At 51.2% G+C, this 17,272-nt stretch overlaps 1 protein-coding gene across 2 annotated transcripts in view; it reads right to left on the bottom strand.

Annotated features, from left to right (window-relative positions):
* LOC126047774 (cat eye syndrome critical region protein 2) overlaps positions 1 to 16,728 on the bottom strand; it is a 97,443-nt gene extending 80,715 nt beyond the window's left edge. For both annotated transcript variants that reach the window (XM_049821863.1, XM_049821862.1), the window contains exon 1: positions 16,527 to 16,728. In XM_049821863.1, coding sequence (XP_049677820.1) covers positions 16,527 to 16,709 — 183 coding nt within the window. In that variant the 5' untranslated portion in view covers positions 16,710 to 16,728. The remainder of the gene's footprint in view (positions 1 to 16,526) is intronic.
* Positions 16,729 to 17,272: the final 544 nt, after the last annotated feature.

Genomic DNA, 17,272 nt, shown 5'->3' on the forward strand with positions numbered 1-17,272 from the left:
CTTAAGTTACCTCTATAAGCTTCTTCTGTAAAAGTAAGTTTGCAAGCTCAACCACATGCAACAGTCATGCATTACAGGAGCATCTAAGACTGTTCCTATAGCGCTCCATATTCAGCGTACAGATTGGGTACCACACGGAGCAGCAGTCAGTTCTCGTTAACAAACAAGGGACATCCCAAAGAGAAAACTTTGGTTTCAGATGAGACACTGCTTTCTGCGATTACAGCATAAATCTGGAGTACATCAACTTGAACCCACTGGACTTGCTCCAAATTTACACCGCTGTGACTGAATACACAATTATGCCTTACAGGGAGAGGAAAGGGGCAAAGGCTTCTGTTTTATTCAATACACTGTTTTATTAAAGCAGTAGGACCGTAGATGTGAGATTCCCAGGATTAAAGCAAAGCCAAGTTTGCGGACAGACAACATCTATTAGATCAGCAGCTACAACTGGAAAAAGTGAACAGCTTCTGGATTCCCAGCTGTTTTGTTTTGGTATTTTTTTCCCAGACTTGTGCTACCATTTAAAGCAATCAAAAAAAATTTCCTTGCCTGAAAAGAAGGCTAATTACCCTTCACGGTGACACTGCCTGTCTACCTTAAGATTCAGCTGGAGGGGTAGCTGCAGCTCGGGTGCATTCCCAACAGGGAGAAGCCTCGGGCTTTGCTCCTCACTCACCAGGGCAGGGGAAGGTCGGCTGCTGGGAAAGGAGCAGTAATCCCAAACCGGCTAAGCCAGGCTGCCTTCCACCACAGCCCAAGGGCCTTTGCCTCCAACATTGAAATGCTAATCTGATTTTGTAAACCCATAAACAAAAACAAAGAGGAGGACACAAGAGGTAAAAAGCCTCCCTGAACTCCATCCCCAAACTGAATCTCTGGCATTCAGGCTCTGTCCTGTCGAGCATGATTTTACCCACAGGAGCGGGTCCCACAAGCTCGATATCAAAATTGCTGGCAGGCAGCATCTTTATGGTCAGATGCATTTAAATGGCCACTTCCACCACACACTCGAATATCCTTTGTTTCAGAAATCTCCTCAGAAAACAGCTTTTTACTGCAACAACAGGCCAGGCGCAGGCCTGCTGGCCTTACTTATTGCCCTTTTACAACAGGACGCCATCAAATATTAATAATACTAAAACCTAACCGGCTCCTGCAGCTGGGTTCAAGCTTGACCCTGCATGCGCTGAACGCACGTTCCCCACCTCCCCCAAACCCACACTTTTAAGACCGATGCCTGCCCCTGCGCTCACAAAATGGGGGCTGCACCTTCCCAGAGACCCCGGCCGGGAGTCGGAGGTGGGGACCATAGCTCCGGCTCTGCCACGGGATGGCGTGGGGTACGCAGGAAGGACCGTGAGGGTCAGCTGGTGGGGGGAACGGGTCCGATGGCTCCCCTTGGAAGCAAAAGCGCTAAACCCCAGGGATCAACAGGGACATGCAATCCCAAGGCTCGCTGGCCCTTCTCGCTGCTTACTCTGCTCTTCTTTCAAACCTTGTCAGCCTACCCACATCTGTAGAGAGTCAACACGGAGGATCATTTCTCACCAGCGAATGCTCCCTACCGGAGGGAGCGCAGCAACCGTCTAATTACCCTGAAAGCTGCCCTTTTGTTTCCCATCCTCCCTGTTTTCTTCTGTCTCCTGACCTGTTTTCGCAGGCATTTTGGGCTGCCTGTCATGTGGAAGCCAGATTTTAAAGACAAAGCAGTGGCTCAGATATTTATCCCTCCGCTGAGGATTGGCTGACTGCAAGAGCACTGCTGCTACCACCAATCTTCATGGGAGAAGAGGACAGATCCAGCAACACAGACCACGGGTAAGGGGAAAGCCGCCCTGCACGCCATAAACAGAGGAGCAGCAATTCCTTGGGTAGCGGAAGCCAGCCGTGGTTAACTTAGGCCAGAAGGTCCAAGGGCTCTTCTCTGCCAAGTTTAGTCTTGGATGACAGTGAAATGTGCTTAATTTGACAGTTTCATTTTAACATGTATGGGCAAAGTCTAGAAGGAGATGGTGGCAGCAGCAAGGGAACAGAGCTGGATTATTATAAGGTAGCTTTCCTGTTGCCTCAAACCACTGCTCAGTACTAAAAACAAGATACAAAAAAAAAAAATTATAGATGTTGACTCTTCACCCTAGCAATGAATTCATCACATTGTCTTCAGCATGATAACAATATTCTCACAGGTGAAAAATTAGCCTTTCATCATAAAATTCAAACTCTGTACCTCACCTCTAGCATTACAGAAGCTGAAAGCTTGGGCACAGCATTAAGGCTCAAAAACACGAGGCTGGAAAACACAAGGAAACTTCCTGCTTATTACTCTTTTCATTTTTTTAAAAAAAATCTATAATAGAGGAAAGTTACGGCACTGATAGGACTTTTGTGTCCTCCTCAAACTATAGGAAATACACTTGTATTCCTGTGAGCATGCGCAAAATGCAGTTCCTCAAGCAGCCACTGAAGCAGTCGAGAGAAATAGGAAATTGGTGGTCCACAACAAGTTTACGTAGTGGAACCCTGTCAGATGCATGGAGATGTACTGGCTTGGTTGGCACTGTGTGCCAGCGGGGACTGGGAAAAAGAACGCTTCGAAGATACATCAGAACATCTTCTGATCTCCACTTGACTGTTTCTCCTGAAGAACTGTGAAATGCATCTTTCTTTGATAATGCTTTGCTCTTCGTTAGGTGATACAAAGCCATTGTCTGGCTTACAACGCATGCCTGGGCGCCAACTTCCATAAGTCCAGTGCATTCTCTAGGGTATTTGAGGACATGATTTGTTGGTAGAGCATTGCCAGACATAATGATCACCTACCAGCTGGGCCAAACACCAACTAAACTGGAGGGTATAACAGCGTGTCATCTTCTCTCCAGGCCCTTGATAAGAAAGGACCACCTTGGCAGTCCAGTGCTGGCCACTTTGCAACCATCACCCCCTTCTGCTCACAGTCCCCACATTGGGGAAGCTGCCCTCTCCATTTCACACAAGTGCACCCCAGGCACACAGGGCAGTGAAGGGTTAATTTAATTAGTTCTCTGTGTGCTCAAAGAATTACAGGCAACTTCATTTAATTATTAAGTAGCCAATCAGGTAATCTCTGTATCTGATTAGCACACTAATGAAATAATGTCTTCCAGTTCAAAGCTGTCATTCCAATCAGGAGACGGCCCTTCAGCTAGAAGGAAAAGCTGGCCAGGTTTCCATGGGCTCAAGGCTTTGGATTTTGGAGAGAGGGGATGGGAGCAGGGACTGGAAGCCTTTCCGCCTTCCCTCTCGTTGTCTCTGCCTCTGCACAGAACAGCGCAGCTTCCCCTTCCAGATGGGCGGGCACATTGGTTCCAGAGAGGCTCCCTGATGCTCCAGGCAAGCGTCCTGTGTCGCCACCACCGCCTCGCGTCCCTTCTCTCACGCTCCGGGATGTCCAGGAGGACTCCAGTCCACCAGAGCCAGGAGAGCACCAGGCCGTTAGCATATCGCCTAGGCACTGCCAACTGAAAGATCTGCTAAATATGTGGGGCATGACTCTGCTATGGTCCACAGGGGAGAGGAGTCACACAGCAAAGCCATTATAGCACTAAGAGGAAGCCAGAAACCCTCCTCCCTCCCCCACGCCATGCTCTGCTGTGTCATATGCAGTTATTTCCAGCCTGGGGAAAAGTGCAAGGCGGCAGCTGTCACACGAGGCAAGGACTTGCCCCTTTTAAACAGGGATTTCAGGACTAAATGACCCATTACAATTAACACAGCTGCAAGAACTGGGACACTTCCACACAGCCAAAGAGGGGCTACGGGAGTGGGGGAGGAAAGGAGGCGACAAGCAGAGGGTTAGGATTGTACTTCCAAGATCTGGCATGGAGTCTTCTACCCCTCCGCTTTTTGAGTACGAGTTCAGCTGTCCTCTTGCAACTGCTACCGCTCAGCCTAAGCCCAGGGAGGCAGCCAAGCCAGGGCGTGCAGCCCAGCCCAAGCCTGCCACACCACCTCCTCCATCGACCCCTTACTCGCACGACCGCTCTTGCTCAGAAACTCCCATTCCCAAAGAGCAGCGCCAGCTACTTTACTGCACGACAGCAGCACGGCTGCTTTTTGCCTAGCCATGCACACGCTAACTTTTAATTAGCTAGCCCAGGTTTATCAGAGGAGCTGCAGCAGGATGTGGTTCAGCATGACTGAACCATCCCAGCGTTTATCCGAGGAGCTCGACAGATGTTGTTGTCCACGCTCAAGCCTGTGCTGCTGCATCTCTACTTCCGTACGTCCTCTACTGCCAGTTTAAATGCTAACTCGGCTCCAATTGCTGCAGCCGCCAGCGTGCCTTTGCACCGCAGGGCGGGCATTCCCATTTCTGAGTGCTAGATCACCTTCCCGGTGACGCTTCCGTTCTCTTGGTGCATTTCCCAGGAAAAGAGCAGAGCCTCCAGGATGCTCACACCAAACAGCACTAGTTTTAAGACACCACGCTGAAAACAAATACAGAGAGAATCCCAAGAGGAAGCAGAAAATTGTGAGCAGTCCCCAGCTGGCCAGCCAGCCAGCTGGCTTTCTATGAGAATGCTTAAGTGTTGACACTTTTTGTTGACCCTTTTTTTCCTGAGCATATCCCATGAACAAGAAACGGCACTGCCGAGAGGGAAGACATATCTCCCTCTCTTCTGTCTGCTGACTACAGCCATTCCAAATGAAGGAAACCGGTTAGATCAAGAAATTCAGGCTTGGACAGCACAATGAAGCATCCACTAATAATCAATCCCTTCACAGCAGCCTTCCTGCCAACTGGCTACGGACTAGGCAATGATTATAAATTGCAGTCACTCCTCCAAGGAAAAACAACACAACATCATATGGCGGTCCATGTTCATCCTTTAATTCTGAAACCAGTCCTGCTTACAAAAAAAGAGAAGTCTTTCTAACTGCCTGTCCTGAAAAAAATCTCAGCCCTGAAATCCAAAGCTGGGTTCATCCCAGCTTGTGCTTCACTAGTCACTGCCCGCCCCCCCGCAAAGTGATAAAACTTGTGCCACTGAAGGTAGCAAAAAATTCTAAAAATGCTGAGGTGGTGAATTTATTGCCTACCAAGATACTATTGTCACCCCCATACTTCTGGCATCCCACTGCCTCAGGAAGTGCACACAGGAGAACCTGCCATGGCAGAGCTGCCCCAACACTTATTAACCAGCACACAGATGCAATTCGAGCCTGACTTAAGCGCAAGGGATGGAAGCGGCCACCTGGGGACCCGCATTCCTTGACAGCTCCGACGCCCTGCACATTCCAGACCCCTCATCCCCCGGCCCTGAAACCAGGTCAGGGAGGCACAGCATGACCTGATCTCCACCTCTGATAGCACCAAGCCCTGTCCCATCCCCTCTTGCCACCCTTGCCACAGTCAGGCCACATGCACCACCTCCCCGCCCCCGACGAGAAACTCAGAGCAAGGATACAGATACCGGTCCATGCATGTGGAGGGACTCCCTCTCAACGCCACAGCTATTTGTGGATCAGCCATCATCCAAAACTTCCCAAAATGAGAAAGTCCGGGCGTTTGGCAGGTCAGACACTTACTACAGTGAGTAGTTTGTTCCGCCAAGGGACTCGTAACACCCTCCCAAATTACACATTGCCCTTTATGGGACGCCGCAGCAGCTGGAATCGGCTCCCTTCTCACATTCCTTAATAAGCACTTCCATCGGAGAGCAGGGTGGATGCAGGGCATCAGCTGCAGTTAATCATAACCGAGAGCTGGGCTCCCTTTCCCCATGCTCCGCGGCACTATCTGCAGTCTAAGAATATCCAGCACCACCCACCCTGCTGGGGCAGAGGGAGTCAAGTGGTCCGAGCTCCCAGGCATTACAGGTCTCCCTGTTACAGGAGACTTTCACTCTGCCTCCCCCAAGCAGCAGCCTTCAGCGGGGCCCCTCGATAGCTGGTTGAGATCCTACAGATCATGGAAAGATAATCCATTGCACTACTAATGCACTACTGCAGCTGTCCATGGAGAAAATCCCCTTTCAACCAAAAAAAACCCCTCAAGCCCTTTGATCCTCTCCAACACACAATTATCTTAAGGGCAAAATAGTCTTCTGTGCCTCGGCACCTTGTATCAGGCTGAAAGAAAGGAAATCGAGACTGCTATTCCCTGTTTATTCTATGCGGCTGCCCTGCCTGACAAGGCAAGCTGCTCTGGCCTCTTCAGCACAGGCAAGCAAATCCTGATGGATAGATACCTGCATTTCTGGGTGACCAAAGCCTAAGGGAAACTTTTCTGGGGGGAAATGGTTTGATTTTTTTAAAAAGAGAAAAGCCTGAATTTCTAAGAAAGATAATAAAATTTTGCACTATTTTGTTTCTGTGCAAGTCTGTCAGTGAAGTTTAACCGATTTCGACCGCATGTTTGGGTCCGACTTTGGAAGGAACAATTTAAAGGATCACCATCAACTTCAATTTAAACTTTTTCTAACCAGAATGTTAACTTAAAGAAAAAAGAAATATAGCAAGCCTTGATAGAGTACCAAAAAACAACCCCCAAACCCCTTCTACAGAGGCTGATAAGGATTCTTCCCCAGGTGCCCCCCTTGCTGCATGACCTCTTGTTACCTGTGCAGTCTCACTCCACCTGCTACCCAAGGCTGCAGTGCAATAAGCGTTTCTTCCAGCAGAAGTGTCAGCTATAAAAAGCCCTTCCCCTCCCCACTGCCCGTTTCCATTACCATGCCACTGCTTCAGTCATGCTGGTACAACCCTGCTGTGGGGCTGTGGGGGGAGCCAGCTGGGGGGACCACTCCTGGCTAGATGTAGCTCACTTAAAGAAAAAAGTGTTGCAGTTTTTAATCCGGGTGAGCAGTTTTACTGCCAGCCGTGACGGGTGGCAGGAGCTGCCGTGGGAAGGCAGCTTGAGAATTGATGTCCTCTGGTTCCACCAGACACTGCTCATAAGTCCACACTAACACCACAGGGAAAATGGCCACGTGATGTCAAACTCTCCAGTGAAGAATACAAAAATAGGAAAGAGAAAAAAAGTCACTTCTCTAATGCCCTGAAATCCTATTAATTTCAAAGGTACTCACAACTGCACTTTATACAAGGATTTTTAGAAAACTCATCTAGAAATCCCAACAAAGTTTTATTCCTTGTGCACATTTCTCCATCAATCACCCATTAATAAGTTTTGAATTCTTGGCTGACTCAACTAAAAGCAACAGGAGTGCTGGAGTCTTGGAAACCCAGTTTCTATAGAGTGTGCTCACCACACTTGGCCCCTGCAATCATCCCAAACATGTTTACATGCCAATGCACTCATGTGGCCTGGGAGCTGCATGCGACAAGACATGATCTTTGTGAGAGGAGGATGCTGAAAAGAGAAGTAAAGAGAAGCACTGAGAAATGTCAGACACAGGGACTTGAAGGGCTGCCATCTTCCATGTTTAGACTGGAAACCCCTCTGAAACCAGGGTTCACTTTTACTTGCAAGTACAATGTAGTTTGCATTTGAAAATGCATTTCACTTTTACAGAGAACCCTTAATGTTACTTACTCAGGGGTCATGAAGAAGTTTACATGCTGGGCCAGTAAGGGTGAGGACTGAGTCAGGTCTTAAAGTACCACAGGAAAGCACAGAAGGGGTCTTGCTTGCTGGGTCGTGTGTCCCCCCCCCCCCCCCCCCCCCTTACTTATTTTTCAGCATTTGAACCTTCCCAGCACACCAGAAGAGGGAGCCTTGACTCCTCTCCCATGCTCATCATTTGTTTTATATTAGCAACAATGACAAGCTCTATTAAGAGTCAAACTCTTTAAGTGAACTCTCACCCTTTGCCTCCTAAACCAAACAAAAAACCCAAGCAAGAAAAAAAACCAACCCACAATCCTTTTTGCCTTGTGTTATGGATATATAAATATTTTTGCTGCCACACAAGTACCTGTGTACAGGGCTCACCAGAAACAAGAAAACTAGCTCTGCCTTCCAACCCTTTGGCCATGCGAAGCTCCAGCCCCTTTACGGCAGGCTTAGCTGGAGAGAAAGAGCCAGAGAATTAACAGCTTTACCAACGAGGAGAAAAAAGACCCTCCAGAGCTCCTTTTACATCACCAGCCCCAGCAACCAGAAGTAAACGAAGGCTAGAGTTTCAAGAGTCACAGCAGATTGACCCAGCAGCTTGCGGCCACCAAAAGCACAAGGTCCTGCTCCCACCACACGACTACAACCCCACCAAAAGCCCGGCCAGGACCCAGCGAGCAGCTGGGCTGGCGCCGGGGAAGGGGAGACGGCAGAGTCAGGAGTGTAGCCGGGGCGAGGGCTTGAAAGGGAGCAAGATCTTCCTTCTGGCAGCCGGCAGCCCCCAAACCCAAAGCTTCAGGTTTCACTGCTCCCTCAGCAGCACATGTGCCCTCCTTCCCACCAGGCTGAACACGCTAGCTCGACCACACCGATGTAAAAACCAACAAAGACCCCCCCACCACTGCCCTGTTGCTGAACTAAGCTACGTTAATATAGGGAAGAGCTGAAGCAGTGTAAGTTCATCTAGGCTGAAGAGCTTGCACTGCTTAAATCAGATCAATCCCAAAACTACGTTAAACTGGTGGCCTGGCCCAGGGCAGAGGTGGCGTGAGGACCATTACGCCCCTCACGTTTCAAATCATTTTGTATTAACTTTACACACTGCCTTCTCCGGCCAGGCCTCAGCAGCTCTACCCTGGATGATAGCAGCAGCTTTGGTTTTTTCAGTGGAAAGCTGGAGTTTTAGCTAGGCATTTACAGGATATAAAGAGTTCATCAAGAAGTTGAGCCAGCTCTGAAAGGAGTTGCCACAGTGGGCTGCAAAGGCACCTCGGAGCAAAGCAAAGACCTTGACTGCCAGCAGCCCGTAACGTCAAGTTATTCCCCTGTCCCCAGTAAAAGCAGACTTAAAATCCCCCCAAAAAGCAGAAAAAACATGTGTTCTGGCAGTAAGCAAACCACACTAGGACCACTTTTCCCCATCAGCTGTTTTCTGTGCCTCACACAAAAGGCCACAAACCCCTCCTAATTGCAGGAGCCCTCCACCTAACAGACCCTGCTCTCGGGGCCCTCCTCCCCAGGAACTGGGGGAGAACTGGGGCACAATAGGAAGGAGAGTGGCTAAAGGGAATAGATCTGTTAAATTAACACATTTTCTGTCAACCAAATCAGCTGCCCCTAGTGCTATTGTTGGTGAAACAATGGAGACCCCAGGAATGGGCACCCATTAAAAGGAACAAGCCTGCTGAAAGGATACACTCTGAGGCACAGCCTTGTGTGTTTAACAGGATTCTCTACTGTAAGGAAGGAGGAATCACTAGGCTGCATTGTTCCCACCACCACAGCAGATGCTGTTGCTTCTGGTAACGAGGGAGGGGGGGGGGGGGAAATAATTTTCATACCTACCTACAATAAGGTTTACACTATAAACTTTTAATTTGGGAACTTTTAACTCCCTGGCTGTTGTCATTTCTGCCTATAGCCCTTTTCTTGAGGAGATTTTTGCCTGAAAGAAGTCTATGAAAGCATCCATTGCCATTACAAAAGTTAATTCTTCACCCTTCATGCAGGCACTTAACAGATGCCAGGGGCAGAATGGCACAGCTATGCCGGCATTATTCGCCGGGAGAGAAAGACCGCAGTTAAGCAGGTCTACATATAAAGCTGCAACACTTTAACGGTGTTACTTTTAGCTGGTTTGGCTAGAGCAAATTCCAAAAGGAACAAACTTGAGGACTGATTTAGATGTGCTAGGCAGAGGTTTACATCAGCTGCACTGAATTGGTACAGGTTTGTGGTAGTCGAGTCTTTGCAACCAAAGCAAACTGCAAAGTCGTATTCAAGCTACTACACAGACCATCTTCCCCCGCCTTGCAGGGAAAGACTTGCACCAGATTATCTTAAATTGGTTTTTAGACAAGTTCAGCTTAAAGCATTAAACTTGCGGGTACACAAAAACGTCAGCTAACACCAGACATGATTTTCAGAGTCAGCTGCACGAGCAGAAGAAGCAATTGCTTCCAACAACTACAGAAAATCTGTAATATCAACTTCAATGTACTCCATCCAAAACTCCGAAATTCTTATCGCGTTCCTCTCTCTTTTGCCTTCGACTGCTACAGTCATTCCCCAAATCCCCTGTCATCTAACTCAGATCCATTCAAAATGTTGCTGTCAAAATAACCTTCCTCATCCATTGTGCAGACACCCTTTGGCTGTGTGCAGTCACTTCTTGTTTCTTTTCATAGGCTTAAGATAATGTTTTAACTCACATATCAGCCTCCTGAACTACCTATTCCTTCTTTTTGTATCCAATTACACTAGCGTCTCATTATATAAAATGTAAACACTTGTTAAAAAGTTTAAGATCTACAGTTGGGAGAGATGTGACTTGCATTTGAAATGGAAACTGATATAATGCTTTCCAATTTGCAGACCACTTGAAACAACAGCTCCGAGAAGTATCTCTCTGCCTCCCCCTCCATTAATCTCAATGAACTCTAGAGCCCAATACTGACACGTAGAGTGTTAATGATTCTATTATGAACAGAATAACTAAGGCAGCAAAAGTGAAGACCAGCAAAGTAAGAACTGCTGCTGGAACAGACACAGGGAGAGGGATGGGGCACTGCCGAAGCACCAAAACCAAACAGTGGACGGAACAGGTAGAAAGAACAATAAAACCAGTACTAACCCTCCATTGCATTCTTGTTTTTTAAACTTGATTTTCAAAAAACAAATACACAGCCTGCACCCTCTGCTCCAATGAAGCCAATGCTGCCCGGGGCAAGCAGAGCCACCGTGGAGTGACTGCGGTATATAACCTGAATTCATACACCGGTCCATAAATGGGTCTCTGCACAATGGGGCTGACACTTTTTCTTTTCAGTATGTTTGAAATCTATCATATTTTCCAACCCTGTCTTCTCACCATACAGCGCCTCTCCCTGCACTGCCAATTACTCCACCTTTCCTCAGACAATTCGCTTTTTCTACAGCCAGGCACTTTGCACAAGATTGAAGTTTTAGTGAGCAGATCTGTTGTTCATTCTTGTTTCGGACAGTCAGTGCTCATTCCCTTCCACTTTAACGTTGCCTATCACCAATGGGCAAATGGCAAGAGGCACAGACATCCTAACGCCTGAACTGTTCTACTGAAAAGGTGTTTAAACTAGCTCAGACTTACCTTCTATGAGCAGAGCTGACCTACATGGATTTACTGACATTTTGGTCAGCTTGCTGCACTTACTTGTCGCATTGATCTTAATTAGATTCTAAATTCTACTGATCAGAAGCTACCTGGACATCAGCTATCATACCACATGACAAGGCATCAGTAGATGCTGTATACGTATGTTACTGTAATACAAATAATAATGCAGTACCAGACCAGAATAGCTATAGAGGGGTGAAGGCTTAGCACTCAGGTACTGTGCCACACTGCCTGTGCAATTAAGTCCATACAAACCACTGTCAGAACAGGAGGGTTGTGCCATTTTGGGGTCACAGATCACAAGGGACCCACGGGGAGGGCACAGAGCAATGGGCTCCACAGAGAAATTTTAGCAGGACCTGACATGACAGGACAGTGGAGGTTCAAAGCATATTTGGCTATCCTGTCCTCACCAGGAAATTTTCCAAAGTATTAAAATTATAACACTCCTGGAGTTTAACATATTAAAAAAATATCTTTGCTTTTAAAGATCTACCTGGTTTGCACAGATAGAACAACCCCCTGTTCTTTACTCTCTCCTTCAGACAGCCACAGCACAGCTCTCCCTCTCTCCACACTCTTCCTCCTCCTGGGGGACCCACGGGAGCAGTAGCAGCTGCTGGTTTGTAACAGCCACATAATATTCCTGACAGAAAGAGCCTGTTCAAGAACCGACGCGACAGATACCGCACTACAGGAGGAAAAAGGTGGGCGAGAGCAGCAGTGCCCTGTCTGTGGGTGGGAGGAACGTACCTAAAGGTAGAGCCAGAGCCCAAAGTGCTAGGAAGGAACAAGAGGCAAGGAAAAGCATCTTAAAGCTGTAGTGAAGTTAACAGCAGAGGCAATTTGCCCAAAGGCGCTTTTAAAAACCACAGGAAAAGATTTATGTTTTCCCTGTGTAATGTGGCTTTTCCCCCTTTTCCAAATAAACTAAGTTAACAACAATGTTTTGACTATTTTCAAGCACGTTCTGGAAAGTCACCTCCCCTCGACCTACCCAGGCAGAAGTTCCTAAATGTTTTAGTCCACAGCTCCTGGGAGCACATGCCAAAGAGCTGGGTGGCCGCGCCACGCTGGCTTCTGTCCAGTGTTTTCAAGTTGTGCTGAAATACAGTTGAAAACGTTAAATATTCTCCTAATATTTTTGATGCAAACAATCCCTACAGCTGCCAGGAGGATATTTCAGTTGCAGAGGGGAAGGCACATGGCCAAGAGACCCTTTGTCACAAGAGGTGTCCCACATTACAGTCCGGTCTTGAAGAGGGAAACAAATCACTCCCTATCATCGCCTGCACTAACTTGAATGTGGAAAGCATCCTTTCTGTCCATCAAGGCAATGCCTACCAAAAAAAAAAAATGATGTGCCCTGTACAGCCAGACCTTCTCCCACTGGAGTACTATTAGAGTAGGTAAGGACAAACTCACTCGATGCAGATTTTACAAACCACTGAGAAAGAAGCCACAACGACCAGACCAACAGAACTAAAAGCCCACTTTTGAAGTGGCATGAAAGTTTTGTACAGCAGATGGCCAGCAAGGCAGCCATTTAAAAGGGGAGAAGGGGGGAAAAAAAAAAACCCCAAACCCAAACATGCAACACACCCCAGAAGGCAGAATTGCTCTCTGCCATCCTCAGAGATCCACGTAAAAACACGGCATGAAGCCGAACGCGTCCTGGAGCACCCGCTCCTGGCCCACTGAACTTTTGACCCGCTGGCAGTAGCTGAACCCCTCCTGAGTCCATCGCCGGGTGATGCTGCGGCGGAGATTTGAAAAGAGGAGCCCTGTGCCTCGTCAGGCGCCTGCATCTGCCAGAGCCAGCATGGGGGCCAGCTGCGCCCACCCCCTCCCCGAACAATGCCCAGGGCCCAGCCTGATGGATGCGCTTCTTTCTTTCAGTTTTGGACACCCCTTCCCCATAGTCTCGGGCTACGCACTGGTCCAGCAAAAAGAAAAACAAAACATCTGCTTCCCAGGTTTCTGACATCCAGCTGCTGATGGCAGCCCCGCATCTGGAAGCTTCACTTTCTTTTGGGCCAATAAGTAGAGGGTGAAAGGTTTGCACTTAAAAAGAAGAAAAAAAAAAAAAAAAAAAAAAGAGCTCCCTCCATGCTGCCTCCCTGTACTAAAGCCCCCAAACTTCTCAAATACCATCAGCAAATCTGCTCAGCACAGGAGGGATGGGTCCAGATGGCCTATCATTACAGAGCCTTCCCGCTAGCTATGGGCAGACCCACCAGAAGAAAAAAAAAAAAATCCGGGGGGAACAAAAGATAACTACAGCTTTTCAAAAAAAACCAAAACCAAAACACCCCAACACCACCACCAAAACCATATTGGAAGATCAGGTTTTGCCTGGTTTGGGGACTGCAGAGACCGTAGCAGTGAACCCTTAAGCTCACCGCCTGCTAAAATCAGGGGGAGGGAGAGAGCGAGAGAGAGAGTAGGGGATATTTGTTACAAGCAGAATCAAGGTTTGTTTAAAACTTTTGCTTTTTGTAACAATGTTGTAACAGTTTAGTACCAAACTCCCTGCTAGAGATAGACTACTATCGGAAAAAGAAAAAAAAAAGCCACCAACCAGGATTTAACTTGAGATGAGCTTTGCCCTCCTAGGAAGAAGAGAACATCCTCCAAGAAGAGCCGACTGCGTCCAGAGCAAGGCCCTTAGAGATACTGGGCAGAGTCGGACACGCATTTGCTGTGAAGCTCAAGGAGTTTGAGCTTGACCATCCTCCCATCTGAAACTCTCTGAGCCCAAGATCTCCATTTCTGCTTCCACACACATGAAAACAGGTTCACTCAAACCACCTGTTTTACTTTGCATCCAAATGGACCGCGGCACTCACCCCTGGGTTACCCATGAGGGGCAGTAACTTGAGGGAAAGGGCAGTAACTTCTCAAACTGCTCGCATTTGGCCACAAGCACACCTCCCCACAAAAACCAAAGCTAAAGCAAGAAAATGTCATTTGCACATGAACACAGTTTCAATTTTTGATGGCTGGCTCGGGTTTTATTTCCCCCTATTTGCCTCAAGTCCTAGCATTTCACCAAACCCTTAGAAGGACAGCCACCTCTGTTTCAATCGGACGCCCCTGAAACTCAAAGCCCATCTCCGAGGCAGCAGTGAGACAGCCAGAACGGGCCCTGGCATTCCCAGGTCCAAAACCAAGGGGAGAGCATTCTTTATGCAGCCGAATAAAGTACAAACCAAAAACCACACAGAGCAGTACTCTTAGAAAAAAAGGGTAAGTCCCATCGCTGGCCATCGGTTTCACACCATGAACTGTTTTGGCAAGCTCTTTGTGCAAAGCCCCGTTCCTGGATATTCCTGAAACCAGTAACGAGACTGGAACAACTATGCCAGGCAAGGGGTAACAAGATGGTGAGCTTCAAGGAACAGCAAGTTTTAAAGCCGCCTGTGCGGGGCTGCTCACGCCGTGCCGGGGAAGGAGGTTTACTCCGCGTGCCTGAAGACACCGAGTTGACAGCCGCATTCGTCCTCTTGCAGCATCCCGATTTTAACCTCGATTTCCACCGTCCCTCGGACAAACACCGTCCTTTAAAACCCATTTCTGCTGAACGCTGCAGGCCATCCATGGGCGCAGACTTTTTTGGCGACGTTTTCGGTGGGCTGCTTCCGCTCTGCAACACCCCCAGCACCAACCCACACACGCTCCTCGTCCCGGGCAACCCCCCAAAAAAGCAAGTTAATTTGTTCCAAGTGATGTTAACTCCCCCACCCTAAGCGTGCTCCGGGAACCAAAGGGGAGCCCACATTTACTTCATTTGTGAAGCAAGCCAGATGCTAATTGCCTCCAAAGGTGAAAGGCTAGTGCCTTGGCCCTTTTATCATTGTAAATTCAGGTTCCTTCAAGACTTTGCGCTGCTGGGCCCGCAGAGCCTCCCCCTTTAATGGTTTGGCATCAATAGGAGGGGGAGGGGAGTTCCCTTTCGCAAGAAGTTGCATCATTGAGAGACCTTATCCCCTTTCAAGATTTCGCACCGCATAAGGGATTCCCCCTCTTCAGAAATTCACATCCTGCTCGAGGAGTTTTGCTCTTTAGGGCTTCGCGCATCCCATTGAACTTTTAAGCATCTTTGGAATTCGCATTCACGGGGCAATTACTGTCTTTAAAAAACACACGCCACCACGTTATTCACCCGGTTTATTGCCAACGCGCTGGCAAGAATAGCTTTTCACAGCAAGCACAAAAGATTTCCTACCAGGACACACTTTGTTTGTAACATTTGTAGCCCGAGCACAAAATATTTACGGAGCGTTAGCCACGCACACGAAAATAAGAATTAAAATAAAGAAATCGAAAAAAAAACCCAGCACGGGCGAAACAACAAAACCGCACAAGAAAGTTACAGAGGAAAACGGGTGGAAAGGTTCGGAAGCCGGGAGTTTTCCCTACGCGGGGTGCAGCGGCGGTGGTGAAGGCACCGTCGCTCCCCCGGAGGCTCCGCGGAGCCGCACAATGAGCGGCGCGGTGCCCCGCGGAGCAGCCCGGCCTCGCCGGGGCTCGCTGGGATGCGGGAGAAAGGCTGCACCTCCCGCCGCCCGCCTCGGCGGCGACCCTCCGCGCCACCCCCGCGCCCCCCCCACGGGCACCGGCCAGGTGGGGACCTCCTTCCTCTCCACCCCCTCCAACAAAAGGGACCAACTTGGGCGCAGGCTGAGCGGGCCGGGGACACCCCCCAACAACAGCCGCGGGTACCCCCGGGGGAGGTGGTCGGGGGGGGGGGGGGGTTACCGGGCCGGGCCCGCCTCTCGCCGCCACCATTTTGGGTACGGGGGACCCACCGCCGGCTCCGTGCCGAGTCCGTCCCCCCCCGCCACCTTTGTGTGCGGACACCGGCCCGCGGAACAATGCGGCCCGCCGGCGGCCGGCCCCGCTCCGCTCCGCCCGCGGCTGCCCCCGCCGTGCGCCCCGCCGGGTCCGGGTCCGGGTCCGGAGCCGGGTCCGGAGCCGGGGGTCCTGCCCGCCGCCGCCCACCGGCGCCCCGGGACGGGCGCGCCGAAAGTTTGCGAGCGCGGCCGGGAGGGACGGGGAAGTTGTTGCGTCCGCCGCGAGCGGAGGGGAGACCCCGCGCCGCATCGCGCCGGGATCCGGCGGCGCGCCGGGGGTGGGGGAGCGCCCCCCGCCCCGCCGCCCGCCGGGGCGCGGGCAGCGGCGTGCGGGAGCCGCCGGAGCAGCGGGAGCACGGCCGGGGGGACCGGCGCCGCGGCACGACAACGGCCGGCGGGCTGTCCGGCGGGGCGCGCACCGGGCGGGGGACGGCGGTCCGCGGGGGGCTCTCACCTCGATCTCGAAGTCGGGCAGGCGGAAGGCGGTGCGGAAGAGGGAGCAGAAGTGCGCGATGGCCGGGACTTCCCACCAGGAGCGGAGCTCGTCCAGCGCCACCGCCGCCTCGGGGCCGCCGGTGCCGGCCACGCCGCCGCCGCCGCCGCCGCCGCCGCAGCCGCCGTCCTCCTCCGGGCACATCTCCCGCGGACCGCCGGCCGGCCGCCCGCCCGCCCGCTCGCCGCCTCACTCCGCGGGCTGCTGCGTGCCGCCGCCGCTCGGCGCTCCGGCTCCGCCCGCCCCCCGGCGCCACGCCGCTCAGCGGCCGCCCCCCGGCGGCCCCGCGCTGCCCCCTCGCTGCCGCCCGCGCATGGGGCGGCTCGGCGCCGGCGCGGGGGCGCTAGGGCCGGCGGGGGCGCTGCTGCTGCTGCTGCTGCTGCTGCTGCTGCTGCTGCTGCTGCTGCTGCTGCTGCCCCTGCCGCGGGCGGCCGCCGCTGCGCGGGCCCATCCTCCTCCGCCGCCCGCGCCCTGCAGTGCAACCGCCGCGCCGCCGGGAACAGATGGGCCCGGGGCGGAGGGGGGGGGGGGGGGGGGGGCGGGGGGGAACGGACGGACGGACCCGGGAGGGGCGGGGCGGGGTTCCGCGCGGGGGGGGCGGGGCTCGGGGCGGGAGGGCGAATGGGGAGGCGAGAGCGGGCGGGGGGCGGGGCGCGGCGCAGGGAGTGGACAAAAGGCGTGAGGGCGGGGTGGGCGGGGCCCGGGCG

The sequence above is a fragment of the Accipiter gentilis genome, chromosome 18 (assembly GCF_929443795.1).
Source record: "Accipiter gentilis chromosome 18, bAccGen1.1, whole genome shotgun sequence".
Classification (NCBI taxonomy): Eukaryota; Metazoa; Chordata; class Aves; order Accipitriformes; family Accipitridae; genus Astur; species Astur gentilis.